Source organism: Kryptolebias marmoratus, linkage group LG11 (genome assembly GCF_001649575.2).
Source record: "Kryptolebias marmoratus isolate JLee-2015 linkage group LG11, ASM164957v2, whole genome shotgun sequence".
Taxonomy (NCBI): Eukaryota; Metazoa; Chordata; class Actinopteri; order Cyprinodontiformes; family Rivulidae; genus Kryptolebias; species Kryptolebias marmoratus.
In genome coordinates, this window is record NC_051440.1 from 7515145 (window position 1) to 7528794 (window position 13650).

General features: G+C 35.5%; 2 protein-coding genes across 3 annotated transcripts; one reads left to right on the forward strand and one right to left on the reverse strand.

The window, feature by feature from the left end:
• Nucleotides 1–1376: 1376 nt before the first annotated feature.
• LOC108246984 (mannose-binding protein C) lies at nt 1377–4974 on the reverse strand. Its single transcript, XM_017434793.3, has 5 exons — nt 4816–4974; nt 4370–4517; nt 3105–3293; nt 2263–2325; nt 1377–1931 (listed from the first exon to the last, which is right to left on the reverse strand). The coding sequence occupies exons 2-5, from the start codon at nt 4500–4502 to the stop codon at nt 1549–1551; spliced, it is 768 nt and encodes a 255-aa protein (XP_017290282.1). The 5' UTR covers nt 4503–4517; nt 4816–4974; the 3' UTR covers nt 1377–1548.
• A 659-nt stretch (nt 4975–5633) lies between these two features.
• Nucleotides 5634–13156, forward strand: LOC108246974 (pulmonary surfactant-associated protein D-like). Of its 2 annotated transcripts, XM_037978415.1 has the most exons (7): nt 5715–5779; nt 5909–5979; nt 6089–6204; nt 7457–7528; nt 9040–9126; nt 9999–10061; nt 11472–13156. In XM_037978415.1, exons 3-7 carry the CDS (start codon nt 6111–6113, stop codon nt 11852–11854), a joined length of 699 nt encoding a protein of 232 aa, XP_037834343.1. In that variant the 5' UTR covers nt 5715–5779; nt 5909–5979; nt 6089–6110; the 3' UTR covers nt 11855–13156. The 2 variants fall into 2 exon arrangements, with proteins under 2 accessions (XP_017290270.1, XP_037834343.1); XM_017434781.3 differs by lacking the exon at nt 5909–5979 and having other exon boundaries at nt 5634–5779.
• The last annotated feature ends 494 nt before the right edge of the window (nt 13157–13650 follow it).

Genomic DNA, 13650 nt, shown 5'->3' on the forward strand with positions numbered 1-13650 from the left:
TCACCTCAACACCTGTAAACTAAACCTCCTATCTAACCAACCACCAGTTCAGAAACCAAGTCATCTAACCAGAGTTCTCAAATCTCCCCAGTGCTTGCTTCCCTTCACTGGCTCCCTGTTCGTTTTAGAATTGATTTTAAAGTTTTATTGTTGACTTATGTCCCTAAATGGGCAGGCACCTGCATATTTGTCTGATCTTCTGCAGCCTTATGTGCCCTCTAGATCACTTAGATCAAGTGCCCATTTGTGCTTAGTTGTCCCAAGATCCAGGCTGGTCCACAGAGGTGATCGGGCGTTTTCAGTGGTAGCTCCTAGACTGTGGAATCAGCTGCCCCTTCATATTAGACAGGTTTCAACACTTGGTGTTTTTAAATCTCTTCTTAAAACACATTTATTTTCACTGGCTTTTAATGCATTCTGAGAATTGTAATGTTATATTTTTGTATAATGTTTGTATTGAATGTTTGTGTGCAGCACTTTGGTCAACAACAGTTGTGGTTTTTTTTTTTTAAATGTGCTACATAAATTTGACTTTAAAGGGATCACTGACTCCTGAGCCACCTAATCCTGTTTCCCAGAGGGGTCCGTTTGAGTCTCAAACAATTTGAGAAAATCTTTTTCCTAAAAAAACTGCTGTTATTTTCTGAGTGTTTTCTGCATGTGAGTCAGACACTTAGCCACCGCCATGACACGTTCAAGCTGACCTGTTACAATAAAACAGTTGAGAGGCTGTTGAATTGAAGTTTAAAGTTGAATTATGTTCTAAGAAGTACAATATTAACTTGAACACAAGGCATTTTGCTTCATGACAATAAACAATCTTTGTAAATTAAACACCAGCAGAAGTTGGTTTCAATTCATCACATTTATACTGCACGCTCTATGGCACGCTGCATAGAAGATTTTGTTTTTGTCAGGTAATTAATTTGCTTCAGATGAGTCAACGGTCATATAACAATGGTGTTGTTGTTCAGAAGTGAACAGTGATAGCAGTGGAGTTGGCACCCCTTAGTTTCAGGAAATGAGTCATCTCAGACAAATCTGTAAGCACTCTGAAGCATGAACTGAGACTCCTGCATAGCAGTAGATGATTCTTGCACATAATTAGATCTTAGTTTGTTGCTTTGACATTAAATGAAGGATTTTTTGTCAATTAAGCAATAATACAAGAAGTTACAAAATGAATTTGACTTAATCATCAATAACTCACATTTTGTGTGGTAAATTATTATTTTAAAGCACTTTGTTCTTTTTAAATATAATTTTGCTTGTTGCATTAAATCTATCATCGCCAATGCCTGTTTTTCCGTCTTATAGTTACTCTAATAAACAAATCCTTTTTAATTAATGTTAGTAAAAATAGACATTTGGAAATATCAGCTTTTGAACTCTTTATTTATGCTTTCTGATACCAGCACATATTGGTCATTCATACTGCTGGATTTATGAGCTAGTTAAAAACAAAATGAAAAATAAATCATAAAGCATACTTGATTGCATACAAAGTTGAAAAAACAAAAGATTTTACTAATCAAGCCTGGACTCTTTCTACAGCTGACAAACAATAAAAGCGTAGAGAAAACATTCTTTTGTCACGCTCCAGATGCCGTTCTCAGACACCATGGTGCAGCCCGTACCCTGGATAGATGCGTCTGGCTGACCTTCTCCCCACTTAGTAAAGGTCAGAGGTCGATTATTCATGTCAACTGTAAAATCTCCTTCTGCCTTTTCCTTGTTGACATTGATCCAAACATCTTTAAAAGCATCACCAAACACCTCTATCAGTTTGTCGTTCTCCTCTTCGCTCTCAGGCAGAGCCAGCTCTAAGCCTCTTTTGGAGCAGAACTCCACAGCCTTCTCAAACGAGGCTCTCTCCTTGTTGGACACAAAGTATTTTTGATGAACCTTCCGGACAAAGGGATAACCTATAGCTGAAAACAAAAAAAATGTTAAAAGTTATAGTAAATAGATTAAAATAAAACACAATCACATTTAATTGACGAAACTTGTCTTATATGGTGGTCACAACAGCCCAGATCAGTTTTTTATCATAGTAGAAATTGTGATATCAGGTGAGATCTTGTCCATAGTATATTTTGATCATCACTGAAGAGATTAATAAAAGCAATGATTTTGTTGTAACAAAGTTCTTAGTTACTGTGTATGAACTCTATCTCACATATATTAACACAGTTTCTTGAACAAAATCTGTGCAGCTCCTTTGCCATCAAAAATCTTGTATTTGTTTATCATGATTCTTACCCAACTCCAATTTGGTAAGGCTGTCCTGTAAGGCCTTGATGTCAGGGCAACTTCCATTAGCACCTAGAACAAAAACCTTAGTTAAAAAAGAACAGTAAAAAATATATATATATATTTGATGTTCAAGTTCCTCAAAGATTACAGTGGATCTTTGAACTTCAGATATTTTGCATTTTACCTTTTTATTCTAAAGGCTATATGTTTTGCTGTTCATCAGTAATGCAGATTAATAATGCTGGTAAAATATTCAATGAGTTCATGGGGTTAGTCGCAAGGTTGGTAAATTTACAACATTAACAATATTATTAACAATTCAGTTACCAAAGATATCTCATCCTTACCAATCCTAAACTATTTGTAGTTCAGTAGACTTTAAATTAAAAAAAACCTGCGAAGCTTATTGTTCAAGTTTTCTAAAAAGAAGTTCCACAGAAGTGTTGATTCACTTCTGTGGAAGCTGATGCTAATCTATTCTGGTAGGACTGCAACTTCCTGCTGGCATCTGATGACTAATAACTTGGTTTTATTTTAAATCTTTGTGGGAATCTAACCATTCAGACAGATAATTACAGTGTTCAAATCACCTCAACACAACCTTTTTTTAAAGTACTGTATTTAGTTTGGGGCAAATAATTATTTGATCCCCTGCTTACTTTGTAAGGTTACCCACTTTCAAAGAAATGAAAAGTCTCAATTTTTGCAGTAGTTTCATTTTAATGAGCAGAGACTAAATGAAAAGGCTTCTGTGAATATTGATAAACTAGAACACAATTTGTCTTAATCCAGAAATAACTATTGTCCATTCTTAAAATTCTTTTGTTTATGTGTTTGGCATTTCATACCACGTGGTCCCATTGGTCCTTGTGGTCCAATTGGCCCTGATAATCCACGGGGTCCTTGTGGTCCTGCTGGTCCAGATTGACCTTGTGGCCCAACTGGTCCAGATGGTCCCTGTTTCCCAACTGGTCCGCTTGGTCCTTGGCTTCCTTGTTGTCCAGGTTCTCCACGAAGTCCAACTGGTCCTGGTGGCCCTAAGTTATAAAAAAAGCAGACAAAAAAATAAAGAGGTGGTAAAGACTTTAGTTAATGCATTCTAATGCACATTTTTCACAGTTAGAGCTATCTCATGTTAAGAAGCCTTAACTGGAGTTTCCTTCCAATTACGTTGCTGACTGACTAATTTACTAGACAGAATATTGTATCTGTGGCCTACTTTGACACCTTTATTTTTTTATTTTCATTTTAAATAAAGTGATGTGGAGTGTTTATTTATTTGTTGTATTAGGTATCATGTAGAACATACTAAATAAAATATTGTGGGTTTTTTGCCTTTGATGATAGAAGAGAACAGACTGATCTCAGACTAATCCTAATACATATANGTATCTGCTCGATGATTTTTAGGATCTTGTGTGGTGATTCTAATGTTCTGATGATCTACTGTGTGATGTTTTTGATCATTGTAATGGCGTTTTTGATGATTGTAATGATTTTACTGATGTTTTTATGATGTAAAGCACTTTCAATGCCTTGCTGCTGAAATGTGCTATACAAATAAATTTTTACTTACTGATAGTAAATGCTGTATTTTAACATCTTCCTCTTTGTTTGACATGTAGCTAATTTTTCTATTCTTCCAAAAATTTAGAAAATGTTGCATTAATGTAGCTAATCATTTATTTACAGAACATAGGTTTGTTTAAAAAGTTTAAGTTTAAGTTTTAAGTTTAAGTTTCTTTCTTTCTTTCTTTCTTTCTTTCTTTCTTTCTTTCTTTCTTTCTTTCTTTCTTTCTTTCTTTCTTTCTTTCTTTCTTTTTGTGTGCTGTCTCCCTCATTTGTTACGGTTTTGAGCAGACTGTAACACTAGCCATTAGCCTAGCCTAGATGAAGACTTCTGGCCTTTTCTCCAGACTCTGTGCTCTATGACTGATATCACAGCTGATAATGTACTAACTATGTCAAAGAACATAACTTAAAAATTGACCACACTATCAACTACTTTCTATAAAATTATTTCTACTTTCTTGTTTGGTTAGTTTTTGTTAAAAAAAAATTAAATAAACCAAACATTGTCAGAATTATAGCTGGAGAAAGTGGATATATTTACCTGGTGGTCCCGGTGGTCCGTATGATCCAAAACCTGATCCGGTGTCAATCGGGGGACAAAACTGAAAGCGACACTGACAGTCGCTGACATTCGCCTTCAGGCAAAGGATAGTGAGTAAGAGGAGCAGCCTCATCGTCTCGGAGCAGTCCTGAAATTCAAATGAATGTGGCTCAATACCATTTTAAATCATTTACCTTAAAGGAAATCTTAAGCAAATGAGATACTTAAAAATAAAACTCACAACACATTTGTTATCACTTTCACAGATTTTACCATGTGCATGTTCATACTGTTTATCATCCTGATGGTTTTCTTAAACATAAAAAAACATTAGTTCCATTTTAGCTAAATTAAATTAACATAATTCCACTGCAAAATGTATTTAAACATCTAAATATAGCACACTAACAAAAAATAAATAAAATAAAGGAAAGAAGGGAACTTACAGTATAAATAAGAAGTGGACTGCTAGATGAGTTGCCTCTTTGCTCCTTTCAAAGAAAAATGACTTAAACCATGGTCAGACTCCATTTATAAGGAAATTGCTTCAAAGGAAATGACTAACACAGTTCTTGTCTGGGAGATTACAAAAGGAACAGCTTGAGAGGAGATATAAATAATGTATATGTTTTTCCTATAATTACATAAATAATAAAGATGCCGAAACCCCTCAGCAATGTTTCTACAATGTGTGACAGTTTTTCAGATGACTGATAAAAGTTGAATGGGTTGCACTTTCAAACAACACAGCAAAATCACGTGTTGTAAATGATGAACTAAGCAGGAACTAATATTGTCTGAAATGAAGCCTTTCGCTGTGACGGACTGGCGTCCATCATAGTGGGAATTCTGCCTCTTGCCTGTTGTCTGGATGTTGGCACAAACCGCCCCTTCACGTCCTGACCAGAATTAAGTGGTTATAGAAAATGAAGAAATAAATTTTGCCTTTTGACTCATAAAAAAGCCTTTTCCCCAACTCCACATGCAGAAGAAAACTTGTGTTCAGGATTGTTTTTGGTCCAAGTGAAGCAAGACACCTAACAGCTGTTTTCTTTCCATCAAATGCAGAAATAATCAGCAACATAAAGTGCTTCTTCTTGAAAGATTTAACGTTACAGACTTACAAAACAGAATTACAAAAGAATTACAAAAGTCTACTACAACTTTCTTTGTTGTTTTTTTAGAAGTACAATTTTGAAACATAAAGAAATGATAAAAACAAAATTCACACTCTGGGCTCATATTTCTCAGACCAGAGGGAGTTTCTGGTTGCTGTTTGTTATATAACTTGTTTTTGACTGATTATCCTTTTCCTGTGGGTTGGATCTCACATAGCTGTTTTTTCTCTCATCGCTTGTGTTTAGAAACAGCAAAAAAGCAGCACGTTCTGGATATTATTCTATTTTTATGGTGAGTTTTTGTTTATTTGTTTCTTTATGAAACAGTTTTAGATCAATATCACTAATATGTTACAAAAGAAAATTACCATTTGCATGAAAGATCTAAAACAGGATTCCTATACACTATTTCACTTCCCAGTGATTGTTTGAACACTAGCTTATCTGATCTTCATCAAGTGTGGCTAATTAAGTGGAAACTAACTGTCTGAAGTAAGAAAATTAATCTGCTGTTGTCATTCTATACTTTTTGTTGTTTGGCAAAAATAGTTCATACCAACTTCAAGGAGGAAAATTGTTTTCTCTCTTTTTGAAAATTCAGAATCCTGTGCTGCAATAAGAAGATGAGATTTTGCCTTTTCTTCTGTCTTTTTTGCCTGATGGCTCCTATAGGCTACAGTCAAGTGCAAGTTTGCAACTGTGAGAAAGGAGAAAGAGGTATGTTTAGATTCTCAGTTAAAACTGATTTGACTGTGCTTGACTTGACAGCACTTCTCTCGACCATGTTGGTGTATTCAGCTCAACAAAATGACTTTAACTTTCTTTATTTGTGATGTTTTTCCATAGAGTGACAAGCCAGGGATTGCCAGTAAATAGTCTGTATATTTTAAATTTACCTAGCCACGGGCTCCACAAGCCAGTGTACTCACAGTGGTGGTCCAAAGCTTAGATAAATGGGAGGGTTGCGTCAGAAAGTGAATTTGGTGTTAAACCTTTGCCAAAATAAACATGCCAATCATCAAGAGTAAGGCTGTAGATGGGATAAAATGAATGAAGATTATTCACTGTTGTGATTTCAAAAGGTTGCAATTGAAAAAAAAACTTTGATTAAGTTTCCTCGGGTATGATTTGCTTTTGATGAAAATGGCAGTAAGAACATGTCAAATCTTAATCAAATGACTAACTCTTAGAATAAAAATGTTTACCAAATGCTTTTACTGACTTAGGAGGCAGTAGTCTTTTGTTTCTGAAACTGCAAAAAACATTGCCATCCCTCAAACCCAACAGGACTCTCAGACAGAGGTTGGTCCATCTTTAGGACAAAACACCCAAACACAAACTGAGCTGTGTGATGTCTGCAGTTCAGTGCAGCGAGGAATGTTCAGAACTCTATATTGGAAAAACCAAACAGCCTCTCCACAGACGCATGGCTCAACACAGGAGAGCCAGCTCTTCAGAACAAGACTCAGCTGTTCACCTACACCTTAAGGACAAGGGACACTCTTTTGAGGACAAAGATGTTCATATTCTGGACAAAGAAGACAGATGGTTTGAGAGGGGGTGAAGAAAGCCATTTATGTCAAACTAGAGAAGCCAACTTTAAATTCAGGAAGAAGTCTTAAATTTCAATTTTTTCAAATTTGCAATGGAGCATTTAACCTGATTTTCACTCTAATCAAAACCTTCACTCATGTGAACAAAGCATCTTGTTTGTAAGCCAGGCAAATAAAGGCCCTGACGACTCTCCATTGTAAGGAGAGTAAGTTTAATCTGAATGCAAATGTAGCTTACATAACTTCAGTTTCAAAGCTTAAAACTCCACACTCTCTGCTCTTTGGAATTGATAAAGCTCACCAGGCGAGAAGCAAAATGACTTCAACTCCAGCTGTTTTGTTTTATAACTTTTTTTCTATAGAGGTCTTAAATCTGGTCAATTGTTGTTATTGTGTTCATATTTGGATGATGCCAGGATTTCCAGGAGTACCTGGAGCTCTAGGGCCACGTGGACCACAAGGACCACCTGGGTTGTCTGGGTTGCCAGGTACGTTCAATGCCAGCCAAGCACTGCAGTTAATTGTTTGAGCAACTGTCTTGATCTCAACAAATTCCTAGTAGCTGACAAATTTTGAGTCCTTTGTGTAATTGAGGACTTGGGAGGTTGTGTAAAATTTAGATAAAAACAGAATACAATGATTTACAAATCTCATGAACACATATTTTATTCCCAATGGAGCATAGTAAACAAACTTAAACTAAGACACTGCACCTTTTCTTCTAAAAATAAAAGATCATTTTGAGTTTAAAAGCAGCAACACCTCGCATAAAAATGGGACAAAGCCATGTTCACCACTGTGAAGTATTCTCTCTTATTTTGTCAACAGCTGGAGTTTTAGGAGGGAATGTTGTCCATTCGTGTCTAATATAGGACTCTTGCTGTTCGACAGTCCTGGGACTTTGACAGATTTTTAATTTTTTGATGTGCCAGATATTTACAATTAGTTGAGGTCTGAACTGTAGGCACGCCAGTTCAGCACCTGGACTCTTCTACTTTAAAGCTATGTTGTAGTAATGGACGCAGTATGTGGTTTAATGTTACCTTGCAAGAAAAAGAGACGAGAGAAACCAACTTTAAACAGAGGTCTCAGATTTCAGCTTTCTGAAACCTCCAGTGGAGGGTTAACCTGATACCCAGTCATTTTCATTTAAGGGTCAGTTTACACAAATCTGGTTTTCAGTGAAAGTATAATATTTCTGTTGCAGTTTGGCTGTTCGTTTACACAACAACAGCAGTCGAATTATCTGACACCGAAACTTTTTGAACTGGGGTCCTCCATTTGCATTTCAAAGGAATCTGCACAGTGTGAAATCGCACATTGCGCACCACATATGGCTGCAGTCAATCGCTGTTCTGCGCATGCAGGAGTACATCAACAGCATTAATAATGGCACATAGCAGAGTGCTCTTTATGTTACCCACCCTTTTCAGCAAGAACCCAAACTCACAAAGTCCAAACAAAGGTCCATGTATACACTATTTTGGATGTAACTGCTTTTATGCTTGAGATACTGGTGTCTGAGCAGGTAAGTGCCAACTAGTGACCTGGCATGGAGACTACAGCAGGTTCAATGACCACGGCAAGACCATGTAAATGTGCAACTTTTAACCAATCAACATCTGAAAATCTTTAATGTTTCCAGGAAATCGGTTACGTGTAAACAGGCCTTTAGACAATAACTTATGTGAATAAGGCATCTTGTTTGTAAGCCAGGCAAACACAGACCCTGACGACCTTCTATTGTGAGGCAAGTGAGACTAATCTGCATGTAAATGTAGCTTACATAATATCTCAGTTCAAAAGCATAAAACTCCACACTCTCTGCTTTTTGGAATTAATAATGCTCTCCAGACAAGAAGCAAAATGTCTTCAACTACAAAAAAACAAACAAACAAACAAAAATTAATAAAAACCACTTTTTAACTTGTTTTTTAGGTTTGGCTTAAATCTGGTAAATTATTGTTGTTATTCTCTCTTTTGGTTTCTGGGCTGACAGGACTTCCAGGGTTAGACGGAATACCTGGACCACCTGGGCCATCTGGACCTAGAGGACCAGCAGGAGTAACTAAGCTGCCTATGCGAGGTATGTCAAAGTTTCTCCTAATCAGCCACACAGAAATTTTGTTAGTCAGATGACACAAAGAAAATATTCTGTAGTTAAACAATGGAGCACATCCCACAGTATCATCCATATGACAAAGAGGTAGATGTTAGTAGCATACATCCTTTACAGTTAGTCTGGTCCTCACCATCATTAAAGGCAGAGACCAAACAATATTTGAACTCACACTTTTTCTAGATATTAAACAGATAGAAAAAAAAATTACATTAATTTCTTGGAAAGAAAAACTAAAGAGATAATAATAAAAATATATACTAAATATGCAGCCCATGCATGCCATTGTAGAAGTTTGAATATTTGGACAAAAAACTGAAGTCTCACTAGGTTCCAAAAATAAATTGTTTTTCCTGTGTTCCTGGAAAAAAAGGTGCTTGTTGATAATAAACACACCAAAGTAAAGTCTTTGTTTTAGTGTGGATACAGATGTACTTTGCCTGGAGCTAAAAAGTTTGCCAATATCATGAAAACCTATGTATCTGTAAAGACCCTGTAAACAATGTTATGTTATCTTTATTGACAGTCACCAGAAAAATGTAACAAAAAACATAGGGCCAGGATTACACAACAACAGTATTTAACATAAGATCAGCTGAACTAAGTTACCTATCTGAGCTTACCAAACCTGTACAAAATACACTGTTAATATTATAGTTTTCCAATATCGTTTCAAATTTGTTAGTCTGCTCTAGTGACCAAAACCAATAATTTTGACTTCCAAGTTAAATGATAAAATACAGCAGATCTGAAGCTCAAAGTCTTTCTTTCATGAGGTTGAACATCTAAAATGGTTTTCGTCTTGGTTTTGATTTTTAACCGAACTTTGTTTCATTCAGGTGTTAACTCCAATTGCCCTGAGATCAAGACCATACAAGACAGCGTTACCAAGTTAGAGCTGGGTCAGTATCATGAATAATAATTACAGCTACTAAACTTTATTTAAAAGTATGTGTTGATATTTCTTTGAATGGAGGTGTTGAGGTAAGGATTTTCACCTGCATTCCTCCTCCTTCACCTCACCCAAGTTGGTTGATGGAAAGAGACCGGAAGGAGACAATACCTTAAATTTAAATATTTATTTTACCAAAAGCAGAGAGAAAACACAGGTTATTACAAAGATAAAACCAAATTCATTTGGGAGACAATCCTCAAATAAAATGTGGGAAAACACATCACCTCAAAGTGTCAGCAAAGTGCCCCAAAGACTGTCTGAGGAAATAAAGGATGTTCTCTGGTTTTAATGCTTAGGTCCACTCCCCTCCTACAGAGGATGTCCCTCTTCTCTGGAGGTCAAAGGGCAACTTCCCCCTTCGTGCCTGGCACCGTGGCTCAAATCCAGGGCTTCTAACACATACCTCTCTTTCCAGATGAACTAAACAACTACTTGTTAAAGCTTTTTAAATATAAAATATAAAATGGTGATAAACACAAATCAGATTAAAATATAATAATCAAATGGTAAATAAAGCATGGGAGAATAAATACAAGGCCTTCTATTCCACAACATTTAGATGCAGCATAGATTATATGCAGAACTGCTTATGATTAAATGCTGTTTAAGTGAAAGCTTGGTTTTGTCTAATTCCACAGAGGACATATATGAATACAAACAAAGTTACAACACATAAATGGTTTGTTTTATGAACACAACCAACTTGATGACCACGTGTGTTTCATAGCATAGTAAAGACAACGTCCCAGTAGAACACCAGACAAAAAAAAAAGTATGACTACTGAGTGATCTACAGTAGGTTTAAAAAGTATTCAGACCTCCTTCATGTTTCGTAATTTTGTTGTGTTGTGGCCTGAAGATAGATTAAATTTATTTTGCCCCCCCCCCCACATTTATTTACACTAACTGCCTCATAAAGACAGAGTAAAATAAAACATTTTATAAAATTTTCTACATTTTTTAAAAATAAAATACTGAAATATCAAAGAATGGTGTAAAATCCCTCATCTCAGGTGTGCCAAGTTTGTATTAAACCCAAACAGACTCAAGGCTGGAGCTGCTGCCAAAAGTACCTAAACTTAGGACTAAGTAAAGGGTTTAATTTATATAAATGTTATAATTCATTTTGTTCTTTTTAATAAATTTAGAAAATATAAATATTAATGCTTTCATTTTGTCATTATAGGATACTGAGGACAGATTTTGGGGAATAAAATGAATTTTATCATCAGGCTGCAACATAACAAAATTACCTTTATGGCCACATCACAACCCTGTTTTTGCTATATAAAATTAAAGTTCTCATTTGTTTTGTTGATCTATTTATCAGTTGAATGATGCCTTTCGTGTTCTCCAGCTATAGGTTATCCCTTTGTCCGGAAGGTTGGTCAAAAATACTTTGTGTCCAACAAGGAGAGAGCCTCGTTTGAGAAGGCTGTGGAGTTCTGCTCCAAAAGAGGCTTAGAGCTGGCTCTGCCTGAGAGCGAAGAGGAGAACGACAAACTGATAGAGGTGTTTGGTGATGCTTTCAAAGATGTTTGGATCAACGTCAACAAGGAAAAGTCAGAGGGGAATTTTGCGGTCAGTATGAATAATCGACCTCTGACCTTTACTAAGTGGGGAGAAGGTCAGCCAGATGCATCCATCCAGGATACAGGCTGCACCATGGTGTCTGAGAACGGCATCTGGAGCGTGACAAGAGAGTGTTTTCTCTACGCTTTCATTGTTTGTCAGCTGTAGAAAAATCACAGTCTCGATTCGTAAAATCTTTTTTCTCAACTTTTAATGCAGTCGTGTATTTTTATGACTTTCTTTAACTAAACAGATACAAAAAAAATAAACTAAAGATAGTTTCTACTGACTTATATGAACTGATGTCAGATAATAAAGAGTACATAATCCCAAAGATGTTTTTGAATGTTCTTTTTTTTCTTTCATGATTACTTGCATCAAATTTAAAAAAAATATTAATTTTGTTATTATAGTAAAAAAAAGATACAACAACAAAAAGAAAAGCACAGGGAAACACGGACAAACATCCACTTTTATTACTGACATCCCTTTACTGGTCAGGGTTGGTTGTGAGAAAACCCCTATTACACAACTAACAGGAAAATTCAACCTAAATAAAGATTAAAAGCATTTCCAAATAATAGTAGACTACCAGACTTCTTCTTTTTGAGGTATGAGGAACGATTTAAAAGCCTTTGTATTGTGTAACTCAGCATGGTCTTGCGTATTAGGAAAAATGCTGCTCCTTTTCATGTAAAAGCAACAAACTAATGACGTTGATTTACATGCCAAATGAAACTCTAATAATGCTCAAAAATCATTTATTCTCATATAGTATCTGAAACAAACAAAGTGAATGACAAGGACACCATCTTCAGTGCAACATTTTTAAAGCTGCTGTGGTTGAATAAACCAATGTGGTAAATGAGTGGTGAAGTGAAAGCATGCTGAGGCCATAACTAAGAGTTTGATGGATTGAAACCATTCTCTGCTAGTTGTATGTTTCATTTATATTCACAGAAATTGTTCATTGTTGTAAAGCATGCATTCTAGTGCTTTAAGCAATAGAAGTTTGCTCCTTCACAATTGTTTTTTGTAATGAATAAAGGCTGAACTAGCATATTAATTACTGAAAATTGTATAACAATTATAATGGATTTTGCTTTTTGATCAAATCTTAAAAATGAGTGACCCACTGAATAATAAACAGATAATTGGTTAAATGATTGTTAAATGCAAACTTTGTTTGAATGGTTGATTAAATTTCAAATACAATTTTAGGGTTACTTTTGTTTGCTCTTTATTATTCATTGTTTCAAACATTCATACAAGTTGTTTTTTTTGTTACTTCATTTTTGGAAAAATCTAATATTATTTATCAAGTGAACAGTTTGCTGTTGCATTGAGCTGACAGTTTACGTTTTAGCCATGTCACAATTATGTGAAATTTGAAAATGCATATTGAGCAAATGGGAACTCCCTGGTGTTGTAACTTTCCATAGAAATTAAACTTTCAGTCTCGGAAGGGAAGGGGTTTACCAGCCTTCCAATGTTTTCACCTCTCAGTTTTTCTTTTTTTATCTTTTTACTAACAGCAGCAGCAACACTGTGACTGTAAATCTGACTTGAGGAACGAATAAATTAAAGATAAAGGGTTCAGAATTGTTTCCAACCAAATCTCACATTTATGAGACCCATTTCTCTGGGGTTTTAATTGAACAATAAAGCCTTAACAGCAATGATAACACAAGAAAAAAGAAAAGAGGCTTTTGTTGTTTACAAGAAAAAATAGGTTAAAGATAAGGTGTGACACAAAAGTACAAAAAACTGTATCTGGACACTTTTTAAAGGTAAGGTTGCAACTGTCACAGCGACACTGCAGAGGAAAAAGAAATAAAGAAATTAAAAGATAGAAAAGCAAGATCCTTGCACCATCTGCTGGTTATCCTATAACATGAGCTTTGTATAGAATGGAGGCCGTTTTAACCAAGAGAAAATGTTATTCATTAATAAAGTTCAGATTA

Excerpts from the sequence above, each read along its gene's own strand:
- LOC108246974 (XM_017434781.3), top strand. The coding sequence starts at position 6,111 with ATGAGATTTTGCCTTTTCTTCTGTCTTTTTTGCCTGATGGCTCCTATA. Across the intron at positions 7,529-9,039 it reads TGGGTTGTCTGGGTTGCCAG|GACTTCCAGGGTTAGACGGA; the intron begins GTACGTTCAATG and ends CTGGGCTGACAG. Across the intron at positions 10,062-11,471 it reads CGTTACCAAGTTAGAGCTGG|CTATAGGTTATCCCTTTGTC; the intron begins GTCAGTATCATG and ends CGTGTTCTCCAG.
- LOC108246984 (XM_017434793.3), bottom strand. The coding sequence starts at position 4,502 with ATGAGGCTGCTCCTCTTACTCACTATCCTTTGCCTGAAGGCGAATGTC. Across the intron at positions 3,294-4,369 it reads CGGACCACCGGGACCACCAG|GGCCACCAGGACCAGTTGGA; the intron begins GTAAATATATCC and ends TTTATAACTTAG. Across the intron at positions 1,932-2,262 it reads CCTTACCAAATTGGAGTTGG|CTATAGGTTATCCCTTTGTC; the intron begins GTAAGAATCATG and ends TTTTGTTTTCAG.